The sequence below is a fragment of the Penicillium antarcticum genome (assembly GCF_028974205.1).
Source record: "Penicillium antarcticum strain IBT 31339 chromosome Unknown utg000005l_segment0_segment0, whole genome shotgun sequence".
Taxonomy (NCBI): Eukaryota; Fungi; Ascomycota; class Eurotiomycetes; order Eurotiales; family Aspergillaceae; genus Penicillium; species Penicillium antarcticum.
The window spans coordinates 3,461,091-3,489,085 of NW_026695303.1; the positions used below are offsets into that span (position 1 = coordinate 3,461,091).

The following is a 27,995-nucleotide window of genomic DNA, read 5'->3' on the forward strand; positions in this document are numbered from 1 at the left end:
AGATAATGGATGATTATTGGAATTGGAACTGGTCGTTTGACTGTTTCAATCAGGTTTCTGCGAGAAGTGCGTAGTAGATACACTATTCCAGTAGCCCAAGGTCAATGAGATTGAGATTGCATTTGCCCTGACATGTAGACCGCATGATCAAGACAAAGTACACAACTACGAACTGAGAAACTGAAATAAAAAGAGCTTTTCATAAAAGATACCATGTCATGATTACACGAATTTTCAACAATACCAACATTACCATCCCCATCCAGATCCAAACACCAACTAAACAGTTCCAATCCAGTTGACATACTGACACTGACATCCCCCAGACCCACCATCAACACCGCCATACTCGGTCTCATTATCCCCCTTCTGATTCAAACTCTCAAATATCCCACCAGCAGGGTTAACAGTCACACCACCAGCAGCCCGATCCTCCAACTGCAACTGCACAGATGTGACATTGTAATGGCCGTCATCCTCAACTGCATAGCAATATACCATTTTCTTTTTCTCCGCGCCGCCGTGGCGGTCGATTGTTATTGTCACCGGGTATGGGAAGGACCCGGGACGAGAGAAATTCGTTGCGGAGGATGATGATGTTGCTTTGGTTGTTGATGTTGCCGTGGAGGCTGTTGAGGTTGTAGTGGCTGTTGATGTTGTGTTACTGGATGGGAGGAGACGGCGGCCGATTTTATCTGGCTGCGTCCAGATTTGGACGAGGAAGCGGGTTTGGGACCAGGTGCAGCGGTATTTGGAGTCTGCTCTGCTTGTTCCGCCGTTTGTGTCTGCGGGTTTAGATTCGGTTTGGCTGGTCAGGTAGATGGATTTGTCGAAGTATGTGTAGAAGCCGTAGTGTTCTGTTGCTTGACCTCTGTTGTAGAGTCTGATGGGCTGGGAGGCTGGGAGGGGATAGAGCATTGCTGCTGCGGCTGAGCCGTCGGCGTTTTCGTCTGGGGCCGGTATTATGGATGTGAGGTTTGGGAAGAGGGTGCTGTTTGTTTCTGTGGAGCGGCGGTAGAGGTTGGTTGAGGAGAGGGATATTGGGGAGAGCATGGACATGAAGAAGGGTGTTTCCTCGCCGCTGTAGGGTGCACTGTTGTTGTCTGTGTATTGGCCTATGAAGGCCTCGTCTGCATTGCTGGGAGCCGCAGGTGATGAGTTGAAAAAGTCACCTCTTCTGCGTACACTGCTAGAGTTCGAACCGACGGTTGTGCTGTTGTCGTAGGTCCCATTGCGAAATGAGATTGATACTCGGAAGTTAGGCTGATCGGCATTAAAAGGCTCGTTAGATTTTTGTTGGCTTTTGGGCAGAGCACAGCTCCACATAGACGAGGGTGTAATGCAGGTAGACTTCTCAACCTGAGGCTCTGTTCCAGCAAGAGTCGCAACACCAGTTGGCATAGGAGGGTAGCCAGTAAGATTGAGCCACTGTGATTGAACAGGGGTTGGATCTCCCCTTTTGGTCAATGTAATTGCGAGAACAATGGCCAGGATCACAATTATGAAGAAGAAGATAAAGATAAGCAGATACCATCTTCGTCGAGTTCGACCTTCACGTCCTGGACGTCCAAAGCAACCTTCTTTGCGAAATGGACCTCGACCACGCCACAGACCTCCAGCCTTGCGTCCAGCTGCGTCTTCCCTTTCCAGTCTGCGGCGTCGAGCCTCATGGGGACCAATTGCACCACCGGGATTCACGACCGTAGCACCACCGGCAGAATGGGAAGCATACCGTGGCTGGACATCATATCGCGGTGGAAGAGGGGCTTCTCTGGGGAACTGGCTGTATGCTGGAGCTGGAGCTGGAGCTGGAGCTGGAGCTTGCATGTCAGACATAGGGATTGAACCAGGTCCTCCAGCTGCACGTTGAAATCCTGGAGAGATTGGCTCAGATGCTTGGCCTTGTTGAGGTGCCAATTCAGATCCCTGAGGTTGTGTCTGAACAACGGGTTGCTCTTGTGCTTGTTCCCGAACAACAGGAATGACTTGCGGTTGTCCTCGCTCTCTATTTGATGAGTCCGTTTCTTGCTGTCTTTCCTGAGGCAAAGTATGCCTTTGTACTTGCGCCTGCTGCTGTTGAGGTAGTGGTTCTGCTGCATCAAGCTGTACCTGGGCACGGTTCACAGATGCATTTTGTTGCCCTCGGTATCCATAAGCCCATTCAAATCCCTGAGGTGGAGCTTGAGGCACAGGCGGAGCAGCTTGTTGTTGCTGCTGCTGACGATGTCCAAAAGGCCATCCAGATCCAGACTCCCGTCCCTGAACCACAAGCGGTGCTTGTAAATGTCTTCGCTGTTCATACATCCACTCCGTTCCTAGTGGTTGTTCCTGTGCCGTCTGAGTCGCTGTTGTAGCCTGAGGGACATGTGCCTGTAGATCCGTCTCAACTCTACTGGGCACTTCCTGAGGGGTAGGGGCAGGCTGAGCCGGAGCTTGTTCCTCTTGACGATGCGGCCAAAGCCATTCCGCACCAGGTGAGGGACCCTGAGAGGCAGCTTCAGTCTGCTGTGGGATCTGGATTTCGCGAGTCTGCTCCAGTGTCTGTTGCTCTTGGATCATGGAAGCAGGCTGATCTGGTTGCATTGGCTGGCCAGTAGGGAATATAGGAGCATAATGCGGTATAATAATCGGTTGAACAGGTTGTGCCTGCGGCTGAGGTTGAGGCGTAGGATAATGGATAACAGGGGGTGAAATATTGGTGATAATCTGCGGAGCAGGGGCAGGTTGAGCCTCTGGCATTGAAATCGGAGCGGGCGTAGGTGCAGGCTGGGGTTCGGGCATTGGAACTGGAACTGGAACTGGAACTGGAGCAGGAGCCGGCGCCGGGGCAGGAGGCTCATAAATCTGTCTCTCCTGTTCAGCAGGCGCAGGAGCAGGAGTAGAAGGCTGATGCTCAACAACAGCAGGAATCTCCCTAGTAGCCTGTTCAGCAACAGCGCCCTTCTCATGATCGCTTACAACCGATGAATCCCAGGAATCAGAACTGGTATCTGAAGCAGGCGAGTGAACCAGCACTTCCTTCGCACGTGCAGCAACAGACTTCGGCTTCGGCGAATCAATATCAATCAACAATCCCGAATTCTTAGTTGTCGTTGAATCTCTCTTCAGATCTGGTGTAAAGCTAGTGCCCGAGGATGGGTAATGGTTTTCGCCACGACTGCCTTCATCATCAGCAACAATGGCCAACCCATTCCCGCCATTACCCAGAAGATCTCTAGTCCCACTGATACCACCGGTATTGGCAAGAGGAGTGATCGAACAAATATGTCCAACACATTCAAAATATGGCGTCTTACTAAACAATTCATGAGCACATGCTTGATAATATTCAGCGGCTTCACCCTGAATCGTCTGTCCACCACCAAACATGAATGACATGGTTTGTTGTCTAGGTACGGGTGCTGGGAAAGCTTGAGGGAAAGGGTGAGGAGCAGTTGCATAGTCATACGCAGGCGCAGGATCATGGTCAGGGACCAGATCTGGGAAAGAATTTTGGCCATGCGTGTTATCAATACCGCGAATCTGCTCAAAGTTCTTTTCTCCAATGGGTGCAGCTGTTTCGGGTGTATCAGGTGAAAAACATGATATCTCTTTCTCCCTGTATCGATCTTTTTCTCGTTCCCACCATTTTGACTCTTTGCGGGTTGTTGTTGGTGAGGGTGTTGACGGTGTGGGTGAATCTTGGTCTTGGGTTCTGGGAAAGGATGGGCTTAGAGGTGATTTGCTGGGCCGGCCTAGTAGAGGTGAGAGGAGGTAGGTCCACCAGCCTTGGGAGGTTGGGCGGTCTGTTTCTGTGTTGACGCTGAGGCGGTTTGTGTTTGTGAAGGGGTTGTTGTTTATGCTTCTATCCGGTGGGCTGGTGGTGTTGAGGTTGACGGTGCTTGGCTCTGGGGTTGTCTGTCGAGGACTGTCATCTTCCCAGACTGTTGATGTTATAGATGCACGTTTCCGAGGATCGAGTGTCAGGCTCGCGTTGGTGAATACACCTGTCCCTCTTGTCTTAGCACAATGCTGTGCTGGAATTGCTGGGACAGGCGGTATATCTGACTCAAATTGCCAGAGACGTGGTGTAGGCTGAGAGTAAACGCTAGATGCAACTCTTGGAGGACGCAGCTGCTCTGTACTCGAATTCGAGTGTGAGTTCCACGGCGCCTCTTCCCTGGCAGGTGTGACAATAATAGAGGGTGTGAGTGGTGTATATTGATCATCAAGTTCCCTTGTCCGATCCATAGACTCGCTCGTTGGGACTGTAAGTCCAATCATAACGTTGCGGTCTGAAGGCGAGAGACCATGTTCGTGTCTATCATGGAATGGGTCTGCGGATTCGAGTCGCCGGTCGAGGAACGAACCTCCATCCTGCGTTTGTTCCTCTATTTGGTCATCGGGTAACTGCTGAAATCCACGCGAGGCTCGCTTCTTGAATATTTCTTTTGATTTCCGTGCTGTGCGTTCCCTCTCTCGTACTTTCGAGAGGAGCTTCAGATCATTCAGATCAACAAATGGTGCCACAGCAGTCTCTTGACTCGTTCCTCTTTTCTTCGGCGCCGCTGCCAACGTGAAATCCGTCACTAAATTCAAACCCAGAGGCTTTGCGAAGCTTTTCCGGTTCTTGGATATGCCGCGAGTGTTTACTTTCGATATATGTGGGAATATGGGCGAGCGATTTCCAGTCCCATTCCCATCTTTGCTAGCCTTGGACTCCAGCTTCTGTCGTGTGGCCTTGGATAGAAAAGCAAAGGGCCGGTTTTGCTCCTCCTGGTCTTCTGCCGAGGAGCAGGACGGACTTTCGATTTCTTCACTGATAGGTGATGAAAAAGGGAATGTGAGCGTCGGAACGTGTAGTTGAGGCTGTAGTTTTTGTTTGGGAGGCATGATGTCTCAGCGGTCTGCATGTCAAGACTGGATTAGTTTCGTTGCCTATTGACGTTGCGTTGAGGTTAGGGTTGCGACTAATACCAATGTCAACGCGACGTAGATGAAAGATAGACCGAGTTGCCAGAAAGAAAACATGCATGAAAGATGAAATGCAACAAACAAAGATCTATTAATATGAATCCGGCAGTGTAAACAATGGGCGCTGTGAAAGGGCAACAAGAGACAAAATGAAAGAGTATTGATATGCAACAAAAGGAAAAGAATTGAACAACAAAGGAACAGGTGAGAATCGGATAATATTTAAACTTAAAACAGCAGACATGCAACGCAATAAAAGAGCTCTATTTCTGCATAGCATCTGCGTTGGAGCTCCAAGCTAAGTGACGATCTGTTTCTGTTGGGCGCTAACCTCCAATGACAATTGTTACAGTTGCTTTTCTGCAGCAATCCCAGACATCCTTCTGCAAAGCTAGTCTGCTTCAAGTCCCGCTATTGGATGGGTGGCAGCTGCGAGCGATGGATTGGATGCAGTGCCAGTTTGAGGCCGTTGGTTACGCGCCGGGCCAGGTTGGGCGCTTCCAACCACCAATCATGCAGGAACTTCTTTAAATAGAAGTGTTTCGCATGTTATAATAAGATTACAGAATTAAAGTAGAGCAGTCTATTTCTACTTGAAACAGAACGTTAAATATACAAGGGTTGAGATATAGCAGATGTTATGATGCAGCGCATCGCGCCTTTTGTAAATTGATACACACTCGAGATCGAGTAAAGAAGATATCCCATATTCCATATCCCTTCCATATTCCAAAACCCCATTCCACCAGTCCAGAGACCGAATTCTCTGGAATAACCTAGGAAAATCTAAACAAAGACGATTGCGGGTATGAAGAACATAAAAATAAAAACACTCCGTGGTAAAGCAAAAAACATATGAACGGATCGAGTGTCGATGGTCGCATCTAAAAGGAATATACCTCGAGAACAAAGGAAACAAGTTGCAGCATGACTAGTCATTACTCATCCAGCGCCAGTATGGAGTAGAGGAAGAGCCTCTCAAGCGCCATCACTACCGCCGCTCATCGGTGTACTGGATACCTTGCATAGGCGCAACTGATCCATTCATAAGCGGCGGCAGAGTACGCGGCTGTTCCTGCGCTACAGGTGTACCATTTGCAAAGCCAAAGACCGGGCCTTGCGGCTGGCCATGGCCATTGGCCTGCGCGTTCATGGGGTGGTGCTCGAAGATGGAGGGTTGGCGAGACTGGCCATTGGTCTGATTCAGCTGGGCCCGCATGGCTTCCATCTCATCGCGCAGGGCGTTGTTTTCACGGCGCGCCTGGCCCATGGTTTTCTCGAGGTGGTTGATATACTCGATAGCGCGCGTGAGGGTTTCCCATTTGCTGGATTTGTTGGTCTGGCCGGATGGTAGACGCAGACGCAACATTTCGAAACAATCTTTCATTTCGCTGCGGCGTTTGCGCTCGGCGAGCTTATGTGTTACGCGCAGTTCTGGTGTTCGGCTGTAAGGTGTGCTGCCGGGAGGTGTGTCTTCCTCGCCGATCAGGTCGCGGACTGCCTTGTGTTGCAAGGAGTGGTGGTGTACATTTTGGGGTAGATCTACGAGATTAGTATGCGAACAAATAGAAGCTAGGAAGATGTCTTACCATGTTGTCCACGCGGCATCCGCGATTCGGAGTACATACTACTGAGCGACTCCGCGGTACTGCCTTTTCGGGAGAATGGGGGATTGGATTCGCCCTTGGAGGATACCGAGCTTGAGCGCGCCATGTCCGGGTCAGGGAAGGCATACGCCATGCCCGCGGTGGGAGCCTCCGCGTTGTAAATTTCCGACCGCGGATTGGATTGAATGGCAGGAGCCGTGCGACCGGCTGCGAAACTGCGATGTTCCCCAGGGCGCGGGCCCAGCGGAGACAAAGGCTGGCTACCACCAGAGTAGCGAGGCCCTCGGTATGAATTCATGTCGGTCGGGATGCCTCGCTCCCGCTGCAGACTCGATACGATCGACGACTGGGAAGCATTGGTGCTGTGGTAGGGAGAGGCCGGGTTGATCGCAAGAGAGCTGATGCCTTGGTTCATACGGCTGTCAACGCTGCTGCGGCGCGACTCGGTCTCTGCGACGCTCTGCCGTTGTGAGGGCGCGTCGTAGTTCTGGTTGATGGAGGGGAGGGCGGAGTTGGGCTGAGGGGTGTTGAAGATCGGAGACGGCTGGGCACCGGCGGAGGAAGGTGTCGTCGATTGATCATGGGCGTAGGGAGAGCGGTCGACAGCGGGATGAGTACGATTCGGAGACGGTTGCGACGAGGCGATGAAGCTGAGAGAGGGATAATTGTTGCCAGTGCCATTGGTAGTCGTAGAGTAGGTGGACGATCCTACAGGGTCAGCACCGCGCCGCTCCCACTCCGTACCAGGCGAGGGTCTCCTACTTGTGCTTTGCGGCATAGACCAATTCCCCGAATCGCGCTCAACCGTATTCAGTGAAGTCCCTGGTGACTTCTCCGGGGCTCCGGTGCCAGGCATGTTCGCGGTGAGGGTCGAGATCGAAGGCAGGGTTTGTGTCGAGCCGGGCGTCTGTGGCCCTGAGACGGCCCACGGCCTATGGGCGACAGAGGGATCCATGTGAGGTGTAGTGGAAAGCGCAGTCCGAGAGGAGATGTTCCACTATTGCATGTTCCAGAGGGTGAGAGTAGGTTTTTTTTCCCCCCGTATATACTCGAGCCAAAGAAGAATGGGAGCGGATGTAACGTTGACGGGGAAAAGAAGGGGGAAGCGATGAGGAACTTTTGTACAGATTGAGAACAGAAAACAAAGAACAGAGAACAGGGTATGGGGTATAGAGTATTGGGTATTGGGTTATAGAAAGTGTGAAGAAGGGAGCGTTGCCAATTTTCTAGAGCGGGGACTCGAGTCCGAGGTTGGGGAACAGCAATAGGAATACTAGTAGGATTAGGAACAGGAACAAGATAGGAATAGAATAGGGAGGTCAAGTAAAGTACAATAAAATCCAAATAAAAGAATGTACTGGTATTACGCCCCTACTGCAACGTGCCACGAGGAGAGCAAGGAGCCATATGGATTCGAACCGTATGCATTCTCGTGGCACATCCTTTTGACACATGGCGGCACATGGCCTCTCTTTCTGTTATAGTATCCAGTATCCTATTTACCATCTACTATTGACTATTGACCATTGACTTTCTCACCCGATCCTCCTATTACTATAACCCATGACCAGGCTCTGATACTATATACTGTCCTACTCGGTATGCACAGTCCCGTATAGCGGCTATTTTGACCAAATCTCCAAATCTCCCGGGCCTTCGTGACGACTGGGTTAGTGTGACCTGGACATTCTTGGCTGTGATCTGGTTGATGTATCTACTGACTAGAATAGACTCGTTTGTTACGGCTAGGCAGACGAATATACTACCAATCATTATGGCCACATGGCGCCTTGCAGAATGCCTCGCCACCCGATCTACGAGGTAGCACTTGTCCATTCTTGGAATAATCTTCGATTCCTTCACGGAATTCTCAGTACCACTGTATCTTTACGTCGTAGTCCAAGGGATACTTTAGAGTTTGGTATGGCAATAGTTCATGGCTACATCCCTTGTACCTTGCTTCTTTATAGTGTGAATATCTATGTATTGGCTATGTGAAATGATATACACAGAGTAGATTATCCCATTATTCCCACTAGTTAGTCTAGTCCCACCTCCACACTCTATAAATGATTTCATACAGTACTAGTTGTAAGTACATCTGCACTGAAACATGATCGAAGCTGGGGATGCAGAAGTAACGGTAGATCATTCCACTCCCTGGCATCCCAATCCAATAACCAGGAGTTTCCCGCGTGCAAGTCTCAAATACCTCCACTTAAGCATTCCCAAACATTTCTTGACTTGCATGTCCAAGATGCCACGGGGAAGTCGTGCCGCTCCCTTTAGCGTGAGAGCCATGTGTATGTACTATTTGTCAATTGGTCTATTTGTCCCCTTGCTGGTGTTTGTTTCAGGGACTGGGAGCTCCACCGGTTTCGGTTGCCGCTTCACTACAGAGTATTGAGGTTCAGGCTGGCGCTTCTGGTTGGTATCCTTCCATTGTGCGGATAGCCACATCATGTACCTGGGGATTTTTGTTTGATGGTTGGAAACATAATTAATTTCAAAGTTGAATTTGACTGACTGTATTGCGGGGTGGTTCAGTGACAAATATGTAAGTAATCATCAATCAATTCAAGTCATGTCGCGCCAATATATGTAATATCTACAATCTTTTGGTACTGGATCTACTGCCAGCATTTATTGCCAAGGGACTTACTCGTCTCCCTCTTCATGCTCATCTTCATCATCTTCCTCAAATTCAACTCCAATCTCGCCAGTGATATCCCACCGATCGCCCTTGGCTGCCGCACTAACATACTTGACGAACTTGAGAGTGCCACTATCCCGCAGCACTATGCTCAGACGGTTCCATCCAGCCTGGGTGCTGAACAGAATACCATCATCCTCATCGGCACCAGCCGACCGGTAGATAGCCGGGTCAGCCTTCGTCTTCTTATGTCCGAGGACTTGATCTGCGTTCTCAGGGTCTTCCTCTTCGTCCTCTTCCTCATCACCAGCCATGTAGATCTCATAGCCACCGACGGCAGGACCTTCAGCGTTGCCGTTGGTCTCCTTAGACTTGGATGCCTTGGCGGATTCCTGGGCTTCACCGTCCTCCTCCTCCTCTTCCTCCTCGGTCTCCTTCTCCCATCCCTTGCTTGGGGTGAGGCAAAGTGAGAACTCCAAGCGGGGCTCTTCGCCTTCGTATGCACTGGCAAGTGTGTAGTCGGCGCCGCGGCGGAAGCGACGAGCAAGGAGGTTGTGGCTGGTCAGGTGGTCCACACCAGTGATAAGAGCGAGCCACTTGCGGAACGCCTGCGACGGAAACAAGACGTTCATCAACTCCTGGATGGGGTTATCGGATTCCTCTTGGCCCGAGGGATGCTGGTACAGGTAGCGGTGCTTGTGTGGCGGGCGAGCGACAGTCCACCCGCGCTGGGCCTGGATCTCATCCGATGAAGCGGGCAGCTTCTGTCTCTCCTGGTCCTCGATGTATGCGCTCATGCGCGACGCAAATTTATCATTTAGGAAGCGCTCTAGACTGAGTGAGGACTCGCTGGAGAAGGCGTCGGACATTTCCTCGGCGATGTCCGGGGTCAGGTAGGTCGGCGCAATGTACTGCACCAGGAAACCGAGGTCAGATTCGGTGAACTCTGAGCTTTCGGTTTGTTCTTCCACCTTTCCTTTTCCCTTGCCTTCGACTTCGGGCTCTTCCCAGGAGACTGGTTGCGGCCGAGGCAGGTCGTAGATGTCGCCGCGTCCTTGCAACTGAGCGAGACTGCTGCGCTCGGCGAGCTTCTCCTCCAGTCCTTCCTCGTATCCGTCCTCTCCTTCTTGAGGAATGTGGAACCATCCACTGATGGCCATGCGCACACGCTTCTTGGACTTGTCCTCGCCGTCACGGGGGTGGTACACCTCCTCGACATCGTGGAAGCTCTCGCCCGGCTGGACAGTAAAGAAGCTCAGCTGGTTGAAGGCGGGTGGAATAGACAGGCTGTAATCTGGGCTAGGAATCTTAACATCCTCGCCCTTGGCGTCCTTCTCGGTCGTAGTGGGGAACAGGCGGAGCGCACCACCCCACTCGGCCTGCCAGGGAGTATCGGGGTCAGTCAAGTAGAGGATGTAGCTGAGACGACGGCTGCCAATGACATCGTCGTGGCACAAAAGGTGGCAACCCTCAGTGTAGACGTTGATAGCCATGTCGGTTTTCTGCCCACTCAGCTTGCCTGAACCGGTAACGGAAGACAAGTACTCGCGGAACCGGGCTGAGTACATAGCGTCGCGAAGCTTGAGAACCGATGGCAGCTTGGAGAGGGAGGAATCATCTAATCCATCGAGGTTGGCGAGATCACCAGACTGGAAGATCTTGTAGATGTCGGTTTCCTTCTCGGTGAAGTCGACCTGGGTTTGGATCTCGTCGCGGACAGAACGCAGGAGGTTGGACTCGATCAAAGAATGAATGACACCATGGAGGTAGCTAGGTTCAAAGAAAGTCAGCATGGAACCATTGGAGTGGTTGAGGTACATACGGAGAAGATTTCGCGTATTCATTGGTATACTTCTGCTGCTCCGCGGTGTCGAACAGACCGTCGCGGAAGCGGGCAGCAGCTTCTTCGCTGGAAAGAGCCCGCTTTTTGGACTCAGGCTGAACATGGCCATCCAATGAGCCTCTTTCCTCTGTCTTGCGCTTCATTTTGTAGTTGTCGAAGCCAAAACTCCCAGCAGTGGCCTGATCCGTCCTATTTTTCTACCGGGCGGTGAGAGCCAGCAGAGGCGGTGAGACGGACAGCGAGGTTGCGTCACTTCTAGATCTCCAATGGCCAATTCATCTCGGGCTTCACAACTCTTTACATGGATATCTAGAGTACCCTTTAATTCCTTGTGAAATCTGTTGTTTCTTCTGAAGTCTAATCATTCGCGGGTTAGTGCTGTTGTCTCTCTGTCTCTCTACTTCTCTACCCCTCTGTCTCTAGCGGGGATCGTTGAGCGCAAACCAACAAGCACGGATCCTTGTTAGATACTTGTTCCGGCTGTCTCCTTCCTGGATCACATCCATGTGGCGTGATTCTTTCAAACTCAAGGGAACCACCGTCGTCATTTCCCTTATCGACCCGAGTCCCACCCCACTTGGATCGGAGACTCTCGAGTCTCTGCCTTACTCCCTGTAATCATGGACCAGCAAGATCAGAGTCAGTCTACATATCCCGAGTCTCCGGGAACACCACCTCGCCCACCGTACTCCCCGGTCACACCGGTTTTCGCCCATCTTGCGCCGGTCACCTCTGACGAGCCAAGAATTGTTCCGCCACCAGCATCTCCCTCTCCGACATCACCAATCCACCACTCTCAAGATACATTCACAGGCTACGCATCTCCTCCACCACCAGCCAATCCCCCAGTATTCAAACCTCAACCCCCTCCAGTACCAATTTCTGAGAGCGAGAATCCCGATGCCATTGCACTTCGATCCGCCATCTCTATCCTGCAGATGCAGAAGCAACAAAGTTTGCGCGATATTCAGAACTTGGATCGCATGAAGGAGGCCGCAGGCGCTGACCCGGAGGGCTTTGCGCGCGATTTGGCTGCTGGACGGCTGAAAACAGAGGACCATGGGGCAGTGATTCAATTTTCCGAAGACGATGCAATGGAAGACAGACCCGGAGACTCAAAACGCACAACCGCAGATGGATCGCCCGCATCCAATTTTGGTCACATCCCCGCTCCGCAGAATGTCGTGCGCATGCCCCCAATCAATTGGGCCAAGTACCAGGTTGTTGGTGAACCACTCGATCGCATGCACGAAGAGCAACTATACCGACCAACCCCAGGCCAACCCAGCCGCGAACGTGCACCAGAGCATGTCCTCGCCTCACCCTACCGACCACTGGTCGACCAATTGGAGACACCCTCCCGACTTGGTCGTCCCAGCAAGACCAAAAAGACGTGACCCCGTGAAAGGGACTTTGATGACGACCATGGACTTACGGACTCTCACGAAATTATGTAGTTGTTTTGTTTACTTGTTGATTACACATATGATTTCATCCAGCTCGGCGCTACTGCACGCTCATTGTACGGAGTACTGTCAGTATCAAAATTATACACTACATCTTCAACAACTCCTGCAACCCCATTGACAAAGGATAAACCGTCTCCTCATAACCGAGCCCTGGCACCCTCCACGTCCCCATCCCTAAGCAACCCCTCAACCTCCTTCATCAATTCAGTAACATCGGCAATCGAAACAATCCACTCATCAAGATACATCCCAACAGCCTCCTTACTCAACCCAATCTGAATACTCCGATGCCCCAAAGCCCTAAACCCCAAATCTAAATCCCACTCTGGATCCCATTGCACTCGCACTGGACTCGCACGCATCTTCGCTTGCCATTCTTCGCGCTGGATCTCATCCCCCGGTGTTGGTGTGTAGTGGCTCAAGCAGGAATGCCGCAATGCCCATTCGAATCCTGAACGCGTGATCTCTATTGCTAGGAAGTGCTCTTGGTTTGCTTTGCTGGCCCATCCGGAGTGGTATGCCATCCATAGGAAGGAAGGCTTTATCCAGGTCATTCTTGTGCGAGAGAAGGGTGAGACGAGGGCTTGCGCTTGGAGGGCTGGGATGGCTATTGTTGGGCTGTAGGCTTGGTAGACTGTTATTGTTTCTGGGGTGTGCTTTGCTCGGATTTCTCGGTAGCTTGTTGAGGTTTCTGATTTTGGTTGTCTCATTTTGAGTGGATGGTTTGTATCGAGTGGGTTCATGTGTGGTGGGCTGTGATGATTTTCTGGAAATGCTAAGCCTTTTGCCGAATAGGTACGTAGCTGATACTCAAGTTGTTACGTGACTGGCTCTTTTGTTCCTTAAAGAATGACTATGAGTATATGCTCTTGGCTCATTCAATTGTCGATCTGTGGCTCAGTACCTTGAGATATGATTGATCCACCTCGTATTCGTCAGAGATTAGGCGCAGTAATTCAAACAAGGACGAAAGAACACAAAAAAAAACCAAGTAGTCTACGGAAAAAGATGATACTGTAATGTTTGCAGAGTTTCCAGAACGCTCATTCTGCAAAAAAGCCAAAAGGATGGGTGGGCCGAGACTAGCGGATGTGGCACTACATCAGCCGCCTTTACTCGCCCCTCTTATTCCACAGCGATGAACTCTCTGGCCAAGCAAAGACTTTGATAAGGAAATAGGTGGTTCAAGCTTCTTTGCTGATATCCTCACTGACCAGTGTACGCGTTTTGTCGCTGTCCTTGAGGTTGACAGATATTCAGCCTCGTATGGCGTCTACTTTCTACTCCGAAAGCTCTTCAGATCTCAGATAGGCTGGCAAACATCGACACATTCCGGCCATTCGTGGAGCAGAAAATTGCGTATGTGTGTTGAAGGCCTGATATGTACTGTAGCAGAGATACTTTAATTAATCATACGGGAGACTTCCTCCTGCTAACTGTCATGACGAAGTAGGGACATCAGTCGAATCGAATTCTGCCATAACCAGTGGGCGAGTTGCCATAGTCTTATTGAGAGGAACGCTCTATATGTGCCTATAGAGCTTGAATCGATTCGGAAACCACCATGATAGAACCGCAAGATGTCAGATCATCCATCCATTTCATGCGCTAGAATTCTTTTTGATACCCCAAATGATGTGCCAGAAATCAGTGACGAAAGGACCGCCTTCTTCTAAAAGTTCTTGAAAACATTCATTCTCACCAATTTGACCAAGAATAGAAACAACGTAACGTGTCACAAGATTCCTCATGGCATCAATCTTTTCACCGTAATTTGGTGGTGTGTTCGTGTAGACAAATCGAACAAGTTCAATAATGCCACTCAATCCCGTATCATAAAGTTTGAAGTTTATTAATGTTTGATGCAATTTAAAAAGTACCAATTGGCACAAGGACTCGATACAATATTTGTCGGCCAGCACGTATAGTCGAGCTTGTTCCAGAAACACAGGGGAGAAGTCTTCCCAGGACCCAGCATTTTTGGGTGGCATGAAGGTATAGTCCAAGTCGGTAATTGGCGGACTAGGAACGACTAGGCTCCGTTCAAATACATCGCGTAACTGCCCGGTCCACACGCTTCTCTCTTTATATGGAACCTCCTGATCGTCGCAGGCGTCATCAGGCGGAGGCGCCTCCGGCTCGGCTTCCGGCCCAGGCTCAGGTGTAGGCTCCATCAAAGAGTCGTTCCAGTCCGAATGCAAACGGTTCTTTTTGCGTTTCTTCTTCTCCTTTGCGGTCTCTGTGACCTTTGTGAAAGGGGACCTTCCATCGATCAAGCGAGAAATCGGGGGTGTGTAGTTTCGGAAGTAACCAAATTCACATAACCGAGCAAATGTGTCTTCGTCGATATCTGACCAGTCAACGTGTCTAGTTTTCGCCTCGATCATTTCGCCGTTTATAAGAGTATTCAGGGGCTGTGAGAGTCTTGCCAAAGCAAAGGAATGCACGGTCACTTCCTTCTTATTGTCACCAACAATAAATGTGAACAAGGGGGAAGAAAGACATCTAGGAGTATTAGACCTAGATATTTCAAGCTTTCCATAGATCACCTACCTTCCAAAGGAACCCTCCATCTAGAATAATGATTTCTAGAGTAGCAGATCGAAAAACACCGATTACCGTGCTAGCGGAATGATACAGTAGAATATTGCAAGATAGTATTTATATCTACTTTTATTCCAAATCACGAGGATGACGGCCACGTTCGCACTGCGATGTGTCTTGATTTGACTGGTTAAAGAGACAAGTCGCTCGCCCATATGCACCTCTTTTTTTCAAAAAAAAAAAATAAAAGAATAAATGATATTCTCAAACTTTTACTTGTGGCAGTATCTCAGCCTTTACAGCACGGTAGCTGAGTTAACGCTAGGATATATAGTTCCCACCCAGAAATTCATAGGGGCTTGTTACACATGTATTCAAACTGCCTTGTAAGTGACGAGACTCTTAAACGCCCTCAAAGGTACACGTGTCGAAAGTTGATAGTTCAGATGTGATCGTTCATGCATTAGTCTGTTGACCAACACCCTTTCGAGCGCCAAGCACATTGGAAGCGGTGATACTAGGCAGATGAAAAAGGATTGTCGGAAGATCCTCGTACGTTCAGCGGCTTGAGCCAACGGGTACATAGTGAGTAATTCAGTGAGTCTTGCGTCAAAGACCATGTCACACATGGATGGAGAGTTCCCGCAGTCCGTAGCAAAGTATCGATCGGTGGAAACATTAAGGGACTAAAAATATAAACTGCTTACGGGGGCAGACGGTGAGGCAGAGGCTATCAGCGTCACAAGTATTGCCATTTCATTAAACTTGAGTCGACGATTATGTGACACTAACTAACAATACATTCTGATAACCTGAATTACGCTACAGCAAATAGGGATAAATGTGCTTCGAAATAAGGTTCGGGAAAGAATCTACATGTGGAAAATGGTGGAACTGATTTCGATCCACCCTGCAACTAAAACTTTCTATGCATGTCTGAAGAGACGTGCTAATTAGTACAGGGATGGGTGTTAAAACGCCGTGGCTGCTAATAACAGTTTCTCTGGGCGAAGATCAGTGCCAAGAAAGCAAAAAATGCATATATTTCTTTTCGTAACGAGCAATTATAACTTTCAAAAAGTCAGCATGACATCACCAATGTAGCAAAGAAAGGTGCCATCAAACACGGACTATTGACAAGATCTAGATGGGGAAAGGCGCTCGAATACTCCCAATTAGACTCAGAGACGTCCAAGCTTCTGCAAATTCCAGTCTCTTTAAAACCCTCTTGTGGTTGCGCCATTTTTCTTGAAATATCCTTTGGTGGCTTAGAGGATTTTACAATTGGGGTGTCTAGCGAATTTCAGCCACGCTAGGGGCGACGTGTATATATTATCCAATAAATTGACCTTGGCTCCTCTTTCCACTAGCAATCTCGTTATGTTGTAAGCGCTATATTGAATAGCCTAGCCTAAGAGAGAGGAGTACGTTTGCTTTGATCGCGATACTCTATTAGCGCGTTGATCTCCAAAATTTGCAAGAGAAGCTTAGCATAGCCCTCTATAGCGGCGTAATGTATTAGAGACCTCTTGGTTCTTGAACGACCACCTTGGGTTCTATATGCCCTTAGACTAGATCGACTTATAAGTTTTCACGAAAAAAAAAAAAAAAAAACAAAGTCCATGGTTTAGCGCGTTTATCTGTATTTTTTCGAGGCGCTTTAACTCTCTATCTATAATACCGGTGGTTTGAGGGGGTTATAATCTTAACATGCTTCGAAAGAGACAACGTTTAGGTTTATGAGAAAGAAGTCTTTTAAGCCTATAACCAAGCCAAGGGTCTAGGGTTATATAGTGAAGATTGAATAAAATGTCTTATAATTCCTTAGAAACATAATATTAATATTCTCCTTCGCCATTGTTTTTTCTTTCTGATAGCTAGTTATCTCCTTTCTTGATATAGGTAATAGTACCTAGCCTAACCCCATTCTTCACCTACGGCAACACAGAATACAACTTTACAAGCTATTAGCCTTCGGGGGAGGGGGGGAAGGGGGTTGCTTGTGAGGCGTGAGCTAGTGAGATGCTAAATCAAATATCTCAGAACATAGGAGTTCATTATTTCAGAAAAGGCTGCCCGTATAATCTGGACCTAGAGACGTCCAGGGTAATTTGTCAAGCATCGGGTTGCCTTGGCTGCATAGTCGGGCCCCAATAAAGAAGCGTACTTCCAAAAACAATGATCTCCAATACACCTCAATTTTGGTCAGACGAGTGACACTTCTTCAATATTTTCCACATTTGCAGGCAGCCTAAAGCCCCTCTAAAATTCCGGTGTCATTCTATAAAAAGCTTCTCCTACCCTCTCTCATTTTGCTTGACTACACACAGCACAAAATCAAGCGAGTAAAACACGAGACGTAGCACACTGATGGATTGCCTGGCAATGAAACTGCGGACAGCAGTGTGAAATGCGCGGCACTCGAAATTGCGGGATAGGCCCCACAAAATAAGGTCAGACGTAGACTGAAGTGACATCGACAAGTCCTAAATTGAACTAATTTAACTCAATTATGCGTCAGATTTACCCTACGAACTCATTAGAAGAGACTTGGACATCCACCAATGTTGTTATTAGAAATGTCATAGCTGATATCTTTACAACTGAGAGAATCTCGCCATTTGGCTCGACAAAAGATACACAGATAACAAAAAAAAACAAAAAATCAATAGATCCCTGTAAGCCAGAGCAAACAATAGAACCGGAAAACGCCTATTCATGCCGCAACATAAACATGGTATCATCAAAGAGCAACCTAAGCCCAGCTCTTCACTTACGAGAGTCACGACGAGCAAGTAGAGCAAGAGGAGCTGATGAGGCTGGAGGTACGCGAGCAGAAAACGGACCGGGAGCAGGGAGAAGATTGAATGCGGCGAGAGAATCAATAGGAGCAAATGTAGGCTGTGGGCTTGACTCATCTTCAGGCAAGAACTGGATGAACGCCTGAAGACGCTCATGAGCTGCTCGAACTCGCATGTTGACAGTCTCACCGTCATCATCAGGGACCTTGGAGAAAGCCTGGTCATCAGGCTTGGTACTCTTCCCGGTTGTCAACTTGTCAAAGGTGCCCAGCTCCTGAAGGTGCTTGGTGTTCTTCTGGATGAGAGCCTGGGCGACAGGGTCATGAGCCCTGGTTTGGAGCAGGAGGTGGTTGATTCCTGCGGCGTTGATGGGAGGCAGCACGAGGGATCTCTGTTTAATCTTGTTAGGTTCACTGATGAAATTGGAGTTAGATATATGACTGAAGATGACTTACTCTGGTCATACCAGGAGGAGGCATAGGAAGCTCCTGAGCAGGAGATTTGGCCGACATGGGGATCTCCGCGTGGGAGGAAGCAGCGACATTGACAGAGCTGTGCTCGCCCTGCTCGCGGTGGCATCGAACAAGGGTCCGAGCCCATGCCTGAGTGTCGTCCTCGTCGGCCATGCCGCTGGCCAGGATATCACTGAAATGCATCTGGCGGCGGCGACGTTTCTCCATGGCTTGGTTCTCGTCGCGCCAATTTTAGAAGGCAAGACAACGGCCAGGTAGTGCGGTAAGGAGGAGGTTACTACCGTCAGTCTCGGCAGTGTTCGGCATGGTAATTGTAGACGGAGAAGTGGAATCGGCTTCAGTTGAAGGGAGAACAGAGGGTCCGCTCTGGGTCAGGATGGGGGAAGCAATTATCAGAGAACGCATGTCGGGGAAGGAAGAACCAACCTCACCACCATCCTCATTAGAGCGTGCTGTTCTCCAGAGGTGAGTCGGGCAAGCCGCGAATCGCGGACGTATGTAGCAGTATGTACCAGACCTTAGGCCGCGGCCGCGACTTACCTAATTGGGACGCAGCCATATCATGAGGGCGCTCAGAGTCAGGCTCACTGAGTATTTCACAACATAGGGTGATCACTCAATGACCACTTTCTCTGCTCGATAAGAAGTCCGATGATAACGTATTTCACAAGCGAACCGCCAAATTCAATAAGCTAACAACGAGTTCTATTAGTACATATGGTCAATTCATGACCCTTAATTTCACATAAGCTGCCCGTCGGTAATGCTCTTGTACGTGGCTCTTAAGGTGCCGGAGCCGGTCCTGCCTCACAGGATACTTGTGCTAAAACTGCCTGCTCTGGCTGCTAAGGCAGAGCCTCTAAGACTGAGAGTTCTCCTTCACAACCTCGTCTTAATGCTGATCCATGAACCAAACGTCAATGGGTGCAGTCAGCATAAAATAACCACACCCATCGTTGCTGTCATCAGGACCATCATTATATGTCAACTAGAAGCATTGTTCTTATGCGTATCAATACTTTACTCTATTATTACTGTATATAATACCCCATCATTACTGCTCATCTGTAATATAAAAGATTGAGTTATTCAGAGAGACTTCGGCTTCTCAAGAAATTGATGTTGTCTTAAGATAATCATTTTTCTTGCTACTACTTGACCACTTATCATCTTTACACTTCACCTGATTGACAGGATGTTTACCTGATAAAAGACAATATTACCTTTTACAGTCGAGGTCTTTGGCAACGACAGAAAATCCAGGAATGAGAACCGGCCTCAATGACCCCGTAAAGAAAGATCCAAGGATGATTCTGGCAGAGAAATGTTCTTCCCTTATCCAAGACCAACTAAGGGGATCAAAAAGCGAGGAGGATGGGCGAGGAACTTGAACTTGAACCTTACTTTCAGGATGGTCGACGCTTTCAACTTTGTAGGCGGAAGAAGGCTGAAACGCTGTTGATGTTTCCAAATCACCAAAAGCATCTTTCAGCCGTTTGATATAGGTAGATGAGACGTAAAATGAAACAAAAAACAAAGATTTGTTTCTCGGTAAATCTCTGTATCCTTAGCTGCTACGAAATGTAGATACCTAGCTATATACCGGGCTACTTTCAGCAGCTGATACCTCATAATTAATTTATCTGAAACGCGCATCTTATCCGGGCGCCTCGATGGAGTCCGCCACTAGTCGATTAAGATCCCGCTTCAACCAGTATCTGGCCCCAATCAGATATCAAGATACCTACCCAAACCAGTAATTAGTGTTAAACTCGCGAAACGCTGTTCCCATTTTAATCTTCACCGCTGAGTCAAAATGCTCTGGAAATTTCCTTCACGCATGATCAACATAGCCAATATCAAGCAAGGGAAAGCTAGCCAATCCGTTCCAGAGCATTTGACAAATATTTATAGAAGAATATTTATTTTCTATTAATAGCTAGTACACCTCAATCGTAGTCGTCAGGCAACAGCACCTTGAGTTGCTCCAGTCTGTCTTCACAATTGCCTTCCATCTTGCATAAGCCACCTGTGCTTCCCATGTTCAACAAAAGCTGCGAAACCAGATAAAAGTTATATCCAGTCTTGCTGAGGCCAACATTACTCCATTCATTGCTAGACATCTTATTGCAGAGCTCCAACCATTGCTCGCGCCAACGGTAAAGCGCCCTGGAAGCTCGATTCGTTAGTGGTCCACCGGCAGGCCAAGGATTAGATGTTCCAATGGGTTCAGATAGCAGTGTGTCATGTTGACTTTGAGAAATTTCCACAAGTGGCCTGAGGAGATCCAAATGAGTGTTTATGTAAGTAAAAAGCACTGCAAGCGGTCAGTTCATCATTGATTAATCCATTGAAGAGGTTCATTCTCACAATGTATCAATAAAAACATGTCAAACGTTGTCAACTCGAATGTATTACTTTCCCGAGGTGAGATGGGTGAGAAATAGGGGGAGGATGAAGTTTGGTTAGAAATATCTTGAAAGAGAAAATGAAAGCCCTCTGAGATGGTAGTTTGCCGCGTAAATCGGAAATTTGGGTCTGAGAAAGGATGCTCGGAGTTGAATATGAAGTCTTCACATGGAAGCTCGCACCCCATTTCGGTATAACTCAATCGACATGGGTAGTTTTGAAAGAATGAGAAGGCGCAGTCAAGTAATAGGATGGTGTTCATAGTACTGTCGTCACTTAGCCTTTGAGATTGAGCATCAGCGAATCGTAGCCAGGATGTGCTTACCGAATTCGACTCTCTTTGCGTATCCATAAGTCTTCGTATATACAATCTTGGAGTAGGTGGCGGGAATTTAATCCTACTTGACGAGCAACCTGTGTGTGATACTGGTTAGCTGTGTATCCCATACTGTCATGGCATTGTGCTGTCCACCTTAACAACCTGGCTGAACCTTTCTTCCTTTGCGCGATTCCGTGATGTATGACTGCCAGCCCAATACTGAACTATGACCATAATCAGCCCTGCCTGAAGATCCTGTAATTGAGTGCAAGTATCAAGCTCCTCAACAAAATCTCGGTCGTTGCAGAATTGAATAACAACTTCACTGTCACTGGCAAAGACAGTACTGGAGAAAGTAAAAAGCTCTGCAAAATCAATGATTTTCTTCGCGACATATAATTCCATCTCGTCCTGCGAATACATAGCGCCCATGAATACCACAGATGCGAGTAAAGACAGGGAGACTTTTTCTGAGTCGAAGGAAGGAGGATGAAGAATGGCAGCGCTCGGGTGCCAGTACTCGAAGTACAGATCAATGAATCGTTCGATGCGCGTAGTTGTCAGTAAGAAGTTCAGATAGGTGATTATTTCACACTGCCTTTTCTCAGGCAGAGGAACTTCAAGCGCCTTCCTCAGAATTGACTGGATTAACAATGCAGCATATGATCTTTCAGACTCAGGGAGAAGCGGTTCAAAAAATAGCTTCGGGCTAAAGTCCCCTAGGGGGGTTGCCATTGCCGGACCCGCGGTCTCGTCGGAGAAAGAAAAGTCTAACATGCTGGATGGATCACCAACGGGACCATTAAAGAAACCGTTCAACACATCTTCCATGCAGGGTAGAGAGATCGATTCGTATTCATTGTACCAGGCTTTGAATTCGCTCTGATCTTCCTGCAAATTGGCAGGCGAAGCAGCGAAGTCGAATGATACACTTCGAAGTTTATGACATGCAAGGGCCCGAGTCCTATAATTGCTTGGTGGGAGAAAGAGACTTTCGGTAAAACTGTCAGTCCCTCCCTCGAGAAGGCTTCTTAATATCCTCCGATCAGAGGGCGGTTCGAGAGTATTTCGCTGCAATGAGACGCAGCCTGCGGCGATCATTCATTAGCAACGCCTCAAAAGTTTCACTTGTAGCCAGCCATACTTGAATCCAATTTTTCTTTTATTAGCCCCTTGCTACCAATACTGCAAAAATACTTGCTTTCATAACAAGAAGTACAAGGAAAATTCCCATCGCAGCGCATTTTCCGTGATATGCACTGTGCAGGATTTTGCTAATTAGTAAAGCTTGTCGCATATGTGAGAAGGCACTTTGAACTTGCCTGCTGACAGGCATGTCTTTTTCGGCCAGCTTGAAACCTTGGAGGCACGCGACGATTTCCGCGTTCGGTACAAGTTGCAAGATGCTTGCGCAGACAGTCACTGCGATAATGAAAAGTGATCATCAGTCTCGCAGTTCTTCTAAGAGGGGAACTCCAGCTAGAGGAGCTGAACAAGTATCTCACGAGCGGGAAAATGGTATGTTACAAAAACCACATAAGAAGGGTTTTCGCCCGGAATCTAATGCAGAATTTAGTTGGTATGTAGCAAGAGAGTGACAAACCATGGACATGAACAACAACATAAAGCGAGGTTGGGATACAATGGGTAGCTTACGACGAAGGCTATGTCTTTTGAGATGATCGCTGCGTGTGAAACCTTGCTGGCAGACGGTACAGAAGTAGCGCTTATCTGTTGTAGAAGAGGTAGTGGGATTCATGGCCGTGTTGTGTCGCTTATGTGAGAGATATAGTTGTATTTATCTGTAAATCCGGGGTAAGAATTGGGGGCAAGAAGCTGAAGGAAAAGAAAATCCGCTTGAAGACCATAGGTGGCGGAAATAGGCAGTAACCGTAGACCGGCTCCTTGGGGGGAGAATGTGGGGAAATCTTGGCAGACTTGAAAAGATCCATCAACAAATCGAGAGTATTGGGTTATCGGATTACCTCCTTGATCGAGTACCAATTTAGCGTCCCTAGAAGGCATACAAACTATGCTCGGATTTACGGTGTTCATGTCATCAAGTCCCGGGAATCCCCCGTCACCCTATGGAAATCCCCCACCCCACGGAGGTAAGGTCATCAGAGCAGTATACCCGTTATCCAAATGAGGTCAAGTGACACCGGAATTCCCCCGTGCCAAGACCCTCTGTCCCTCTTTGGGAGCAGATCCATATCGGGCGGCTAGATACGGGTGCATGTACTTCGGGATGAACGGATACGTTATTGACGGAATTTGTGACGAAGAAAAAGTTTTGAAATTAGAGGCTTTGGTCCGACGGGCTGGTACAATAATTAAGTTTGTTTTGCTGATTTCAACATCTCGAAGGTTTCTTGAAAGCTCTTGATATTAGCCAATTCAAGCTCTTACGCTTGGATGGTTTAGAAACCTCAAAAACAATGCATATGATATCTCATGATCTTGTTTTCTTCTGGAAACTACCTCCGGGCTCGCAGGGATTAGGAATTTGCTCGTTAAAAGTGTGATACTCATGCAATAGTTGATTGGGCAAATTTAATAGTACTCAAGGCCATATACACAGCTGTATTTTTCATAGCAGAATCCATAGTTTGGAACATTTTGTGGCTCTATCTCCATCCTTGACTGGCTTTGTTGCCGAGTTCTAGAATTTACTATCAGCTCAACTGGAAGCTCTGTCTGCCCATTTCCGGTTATCCGAATTGATCGCCCTTTCTTCCTTCCCCTTGAAACGGAGTTTCTATTTAATTTCTGGGACTAGGTGGTTCTAATCCAGGGCTAGGACCCATTTATCAGAAAGATAGACTCAGTATGCGTGTAAAAACTTAGTCGATGGCTTTGCAGTAGATTCGAACCAGTTGGAATGAATACAAATACCAATTCTGCCATTTCAATACCTGCACTCTTTGCCTCTCATCTTTTTCTCAAGACCCAGATCATCGTTACAAGGTTTGTGATTTAATTAAACCTAAGCATGCTGTCGATCGCTGAGTTTCAAAAACCACTTCTTGCAGCGTTCCCTATACCAACCAATCACCTGATAATCAAGATTCGACTAAATTTCGGCTGCTCACTCAGTAACGAATATTGTCTCTCTATTTCAAGCTTTCTCAGGAAAATGGCATTCAGCTGGGAGCGGTTTGGCGCGTTATTTGAAGGGAGACCTGGGGCTCTAATGTTTTGGTTCATGATCTTACATTTTTCAGGCCTGACGCTGGGGAGATTCATGTCAGAAGGGTATTGGGGGTTATGACGAGCAACTGTAACAAGAATTTGAGCTTTTAGAATCCTAACATCCAAGGAAGAGTCAGTGCCGCGAAAAATAGGATAGGATAGAATTAGGGCTGAATGCAATGAACCCTTTGGATGTGTATATCATCGCTTCTCCCACAGGCGCGAAGAAAACTTTAACGTTAGGTGGGTTCTTAGTATAATGTTGATTGAGCCTGGCCAATGAACTCACGGCGCATTCACCCAGGTCAGCTGTATCAATCATTTTTAAGATTGCTTGTAGACTGAGAGAGTCTAAGCAAGAGGCGAAAAAAACTGTGTCGACTGCCAAATCGATAATGCCAGCCCTTTCGTTGAGGGAACAACGGTCAAGAGTTCTGGTGACTAACTACATTTGAATCGGACTAGCGTGGTGCATTCTATTGAGGTGAACTGCTCCCACGCTTGGCTCAGGTCGATCAGGCTGCTCAGGTAACGCTCAGTGAGCGAGTCACTAAGCTTATGTAAAGATTAGGTCGTGCTCAGTAAGATCAGGCTGCTCTATGAGCAGATCAGAGCGCTCAGGTCACGCTCAGTCCTAACTTGAAAATCCATTTTCACCTCTTTCTTGCCAACTTTCGAGTGCCTCGAGTGAATTGATTTGACCATATAAAATTGAGAATATGGATGACATTCTGGCAGTTGTTGTATGTACAGCACATGCAAATTATACAAAAAGAAACTCATCTATCTTTGCCAGATTCAAAGCTTCGCCTTTCCATTCTTCTCAAATGCTTCTACAGCCTCCAGTCCTCTCTTCTGGACAGCATGGTTCTTATCCTCCACATTCTCCCTCCACTTCAAGTTACCAGCATGATCGTCCAAGCCACTCAGGGTCCGAGCATACATCTCCTCCTTCATGGTGCCATAAATGCCTGTTGCAGCCTTGTTTTGCAGCTTGCGATCCTGGATAAGAGCAAGAGCTTCCGGGGCACCGCCAACTGCATCGACAATTCCGGCCTGGAGTGCATCGCGTCCACCCCAGCGGCGGGCCTCCAGAACCACATTCCGGAATGTGACTGGAGCCAGCTTCTCACGGAAGATAGCCATCATAGGCGTCTGGAGCGGGACGCCGAATTCCAGCTCATTAATACACAAGAACCCACGGTCCGGGTTCATGACTCGGTAGTCGTGGTACATAGCCAGCATGAAGCCTCCAGCGAAGGCATGGCCGTTCAAGAGACATACTGTTGGCATGGGGTATCTGAATCAAATTTCAGCATGTCATTGATTCAAAAGGGGACCGAGCTTCTGATGAGAGTGCAGCGTTGATACGTACGTCAAGAATCGTCGGAACAGTCTCCAAAGCCAGTTCTCTAGGAACCCTTCGGTTTTGCTAACGATATCGAGGTCAAGCCCATTACTGTAGAACTTGGCAATTCCGCTAGTAGTGACTACAACCCCCTTCGGGTAGCGATGCTCAATAATGTCAAGAGCGAGAATCAAAGCGTCGATAAAGATGGGTGTCAGGCGATTATCCTTGGGCGAGGTAAAGGTAAGAACGTAGATGTTTTCATGCTTTTTGTCTGTGCTGGGGTTTGTGCAAACAATTGAGCCACCGGTAGAGCTGATCGGGACAGTAAACAAGGAAGCCATGGTTGCAGATGTGAAAATAGAAAATGGTCAAAGAGCGATGTTATGTTTGAGTCTCGGGTGTCTGAATACTAATCAGGTCCGCGGCATCACATGTTAATGCTCATGACATCATCACGTGATTACGGTCAGCATGTTATCAAGAGAACTACATTCTGTATGTGCGATCAAATTCAAGTAGGTTTGTTCTGTTTGGTTGAGAAGATAGTGGAGCTGAAAGGGTTGCATGAGACCGTATGGAATTTGCAGGGACTCTATGGAACGTGCTACATTATTGACCCCAAAGGAAGGGAGGAAGATTCACCACGTTGATTTCGGGTGAATATGTAAAGAGTAACTTATGATAAAGATTTTTTTTATTTGCAGACACAAACGAATTAGTGACTGCCAATCAATACCGTAAGAGCCACATAGAAGCCTTCTTAAAACTACCAAGGTCCTTAGCCCTATAGTATCTACAGAAAACCTTAAGCAAGTGTATCATCAATGAATACTTCATAATCGTCCGCTAGATCTCCTATATTCTGCATAACTTTGTGGGGAAACGAGGCTGAAATGATGCTAACCGCTATCCGCCGGGGCCGTCATCGCCACTTACTTGCCGAATCATACGCCGACCCCATCGATTACCTCGGTAACCCGAAGAACTCCAATTATCGACGTATCAAGTCAAGTCATGGATTATATTCAAGGCAGGGCTCTCTGTACAATTTACGACTAGACATATATCCAGACCAGATCGGTTTCAACCCTGCTCACAAAATGGCAAACACAACACCTAACCTCCAACAAGCTGCAGTGGTGGTGAATCCCGGCGAAAAAGCCCAAATCAGCCTTCGAAATGACCTGCCAGTGGCCAGTCCAGGACCAAACGAGGTTCTAGTCAAATTAAGATGTACCGGCCTATGGTAAGCATTCTCACAAAAACCTGCAGCTCCTATTAGTGACTCAGATAAACGGGAAGCCGCTCAGAGCTTCGCGCTGTTCAAGCATGGGGCGCCTATAATTCCATTATCGGCCATGAAGGAGTCGGTATCGTGGTGAAAGCAGGGCCTGACACCTCAAAATCCCTGCTGGGCCAACGGGTCGGAGTCAAATGGTTGTACAGTGCATGCAACGAATGCTCCGTTTGCAAACGCGGTTTCCCGCACAATTGCGCCAAACAGCTCAACACCAGCCGTCATGTTCCCGGAACGCTGCAGCAGTACATTATTGCGGATGCGAGGTTCCTTACTATTGTTCCGGATGGCGTGGCTGATGAAATTGCGGCACCATTGCTATGCGCCGGGCTGACAATGGTTGGCGCTTTATCAAAGCTCGAGAATGAGTTGAAGACTGGTGACTTTGTCGTTATCTCTGGATCTGGTGGCGGTCTGGGGCATATTGGCGTGCAGATCGCAACTAGGATGAAGAAGTTGCGAGTCATTGCTGTTGATAGTGGTGATGACAAGAGGAAACTGAGTCTCGATTCTGGCGCCGAAGCATTCCTCGACTTCAAGACTGATGATGTCGTGGCTCGGGTGCTGGAGTTGACTAGGGAGGGCGCGCACGCTACAATCGTTGTTCCTGGAACAGAGGACGCATTGAAGATGGCCCCGAATCTGGTGAGGAATATGGGTTTCATTGTGAATGTTGGCTTGCCACGAAATGATATCCAAATTCCACTTTCGGCCACACTTTGCACAGCGAGAGGTATGCTTAAATATCCAAGTCCCCGAATCACCTACTCATATTCCTTGAAAATAGGTCTCACCTTCACCGGCTCCTCTGTGGGCACCGAGGATCAAATGACCGACTTGCTCAAAGAGGCAGCAGCAGGGAATATAAACCCAGCGATAGAAGTTTTTGATTTCTCATCCGTGCCAACCTTGATTGAGAGACTAAGGGAGGATGGCATCACAGGAAGAGCTGTGGTTAGACTACCCCAGTAAATCGAGTGAAGTGGGAAATAAGAAATAGAAAATAATAAAAACCACGACATGTTGAGAATTGACTGGACTATAAGAGTTTCTTGCTCAATCCTGGGGGTGAGCGGGTATTTCG

General features: G+C 48.1%; 12 protein-coding genes across 12 annotated transcripts; 2 read left to right on the forward strand and 10 right to left on the reverse strand.

Moving 5' to 3' along the window:
• Positions 1-279: 279 nt before the first annotated feature.
• On the reverse strand, positions 280-4,872 carry N7508_005965 (uncharacterized protein; the record flags this gene model as incomplete). The annotated part of the gene is made up of 1 exon (XM_058464031.1): positions 280-4,872. One exon carries the CDS (start codon positions 4,870-4,872, stop codon positions 280-282), a length of 4,593 nt encoding a protein of 1,530 aa, XP_058320509.1.
• A 1,072-nt stretch (positions 4,873-5,944) lies between these two features.
• N7508_005966 (uncharacterized protein) lies at positions 5,945-7,515 on the reverse strand (the record flags this gene model as incomplete). Its single annotated transcript, XM_058464032.1, has 2 exons — positions 5,945-6,495; positions 6,543-7,515. 2 exons carry the CDS (start codon positions 7,513-7,515, stop codon positions 5,945-5,947), a joined length of 1,524 nt encoding a protein of 507 aa, XP_058320510.1.
• A 1,703-nt stretch (positions 7,516-9,218) lies between these two features.
• Positions 9,219-11,199, reverse strand: N7508_005967 (oxidative DNA demethylase; the record flags this gene model as incomplete). The annotated part of the gene is made up of 2 exons (XM_058464033.1): positions 9,219-10,983; positions 11,036-11,199. 2 exons carry the CDS (start codon positions 11,197-11,199, stop codon positions 9,219-9,221), a joined length of 1,929 nt encoding a protein of 642 aa, XP_058320511.1.
• A 477-nt stretch (positions 11,200-11,676) lies between these two features.
• N7508_005968 (uncharacterized protein) lies at positions 11,677-12,453 on the forward strand (the record flags this gene model as incomplete). The annotated part of the gene is made up of 1 exon (XM_058464034.1): positions 11,677-12,453. The coding sequence occupies one exon, from the start codon at positions 11,677-11,679 to the stop codon at positions 12,451-12,453; it is 777 nt and encodes a 258-aa protein (XP_058320512.1).
• A 209-nt stretch (positions 12,454-12,662) lies between these two features.
• On the reverse strand, positions 12,663-13,235 carry N7508_005969 (DUF4291 domain-containing protein; the record flags this gene model as incomplete). The annotated part of the gene is made up of 1 exon (XM_058464035.1): positions 12,663-13,235. The coding sequence occupies one exon, from the start codon at positions 13,233-13,235 to the stop codon at positions 12,663-12,665; it is 573 nt and encodes a 190-aa protein (XP_058320513.1).
• Positions 13,236-14,126: 891 nt separating this feature from the next.
• Positions 14,127-14,912, reverse strand: N7508_005970 (uncharacterized protein; the record flags this gene model as incomplete). Its single annotated transcript, XM_058464036.1, has 1 exon — positions 14,127-14,912. The coding sequence occupies one exon, from the start codon at positions 14,910-14,912 to the stop codon at positions 14,127-14,129; it is 786 nt and encodes a 261-aa protein (XP_058320514.1).
• A 2,926-nt stretch (positions 14,913-17,838) lies between these two features.
• Positions 17,839-18,550, reverse strand: N7508_005971 (uncharacterized protein; the record flags this gene model as incomplete). Its single annotated transcript, XM_058464037.1, has 2 exons — positions 17,839-18,261; positions 18,326-18,550. The coding sequence occupies 2 exons, from the start codon at positions 18,548-18,550 to the stop codon at positions 17,839-17,841; spliced, it is 648 nt and encodes a 215-aa protein (XP_058320515.1).
• A 24-nt stretch (positions 18,551-18,574) lies between these two features.
• Positions 18,575-18,902, reverse strand: N7508_005972 (uncharacterized protein; the record flags this gene model as incomplete). The annotated part of the gene is made up of 2 exons (XM_058464038.1): positions 18,575-18,795; positions 18,884-18,902. 2 exons carry the CDS (start codon positions 18,900-18,902, stop codon positions 18,575-18,577), a joined length of 240 nt encoding a protein of 79 aa, XP_058320516.1.
• Positions 18,903-20,292: 1,390 nt separating this feature from the next.
• N7508_005973 (uncharacterized protein) lies at positions 20,293-20,939 on the reverse strand (the record flags this gene model as incomplete). The annotated part of the gene is made up of 2 exons (XM_058464039.1): positions 20,293-20,620; positions 20,740-20,939. 2 exons carry the CDS (start codon positions 20,937-20,939, stop codon positions 20,293-20,295), a joined length of 528 nt encoding a protein of 175 aa, XP_058320517.1.
• A 134-nt stretch (positions 20,940-21,073) lies between these two features.
• On the reverse strand, positions 21,074-22,830 carry N7508_005974 (uncharacterized protein; the record flags this gene model as incomplete). Its single annotated transcript, XM_058464040.1, has 5 exons — positions 21,074-21,166; positions 21,225-22,159; positions 22,269-22,493; positions 22,577-22,631; positions 22,675-22,830. 5 exons carry the CDS (start codon positions 22,828-22,830, stop codon positions 21,074-21,076), a joined length of 1,464 nt encoding a protein of 487 aa, XP_058320518.1.
• A 2,231-nt stretch (positions 22,831-25,061) lies between these two features.
• On the reverse strand, positions 25,062-25,955 carry N7508_005975 (enoyl-CoA hydratase/isomerase family protein; the record flags this gene model as incomplete). The annotated part of the gene is made up of 2 exons (XM_058464041.1): positions 25,062-25,563; positions 25,639-25,955. The coding sequence occupies 2 exons, from the start codon at positions 25,953-25,955 to the stop codon at positions 25,062-25,064; spliced, it is 819 nt and encodes a 272-aa protein (XP_058320519.1).
• Positions 25,956-26,714: 759 nt separating this feature from the next.
• N7508_005976 (zinc-dependent alcohol dehydrogenase) lies at positions 26,715-27,883 on the forward strand (the record flags this gene model as incomplete). Its single annotated transcript, XM_058464042.1, has 3 exons — positions 26,715-26,860; positions 26,917-27,644; positions 27,699-27,883. 3 exons carry the CDS (start codon positions 26,715-26,717, stop codon positions 27,881-27,883), a joined length of 1,059 nt encoding a protein of 352 aa, XP_058320520.1.
• Between the last annotated feature and the right edge of the window lie 112 nt (positions 27,884-27,995).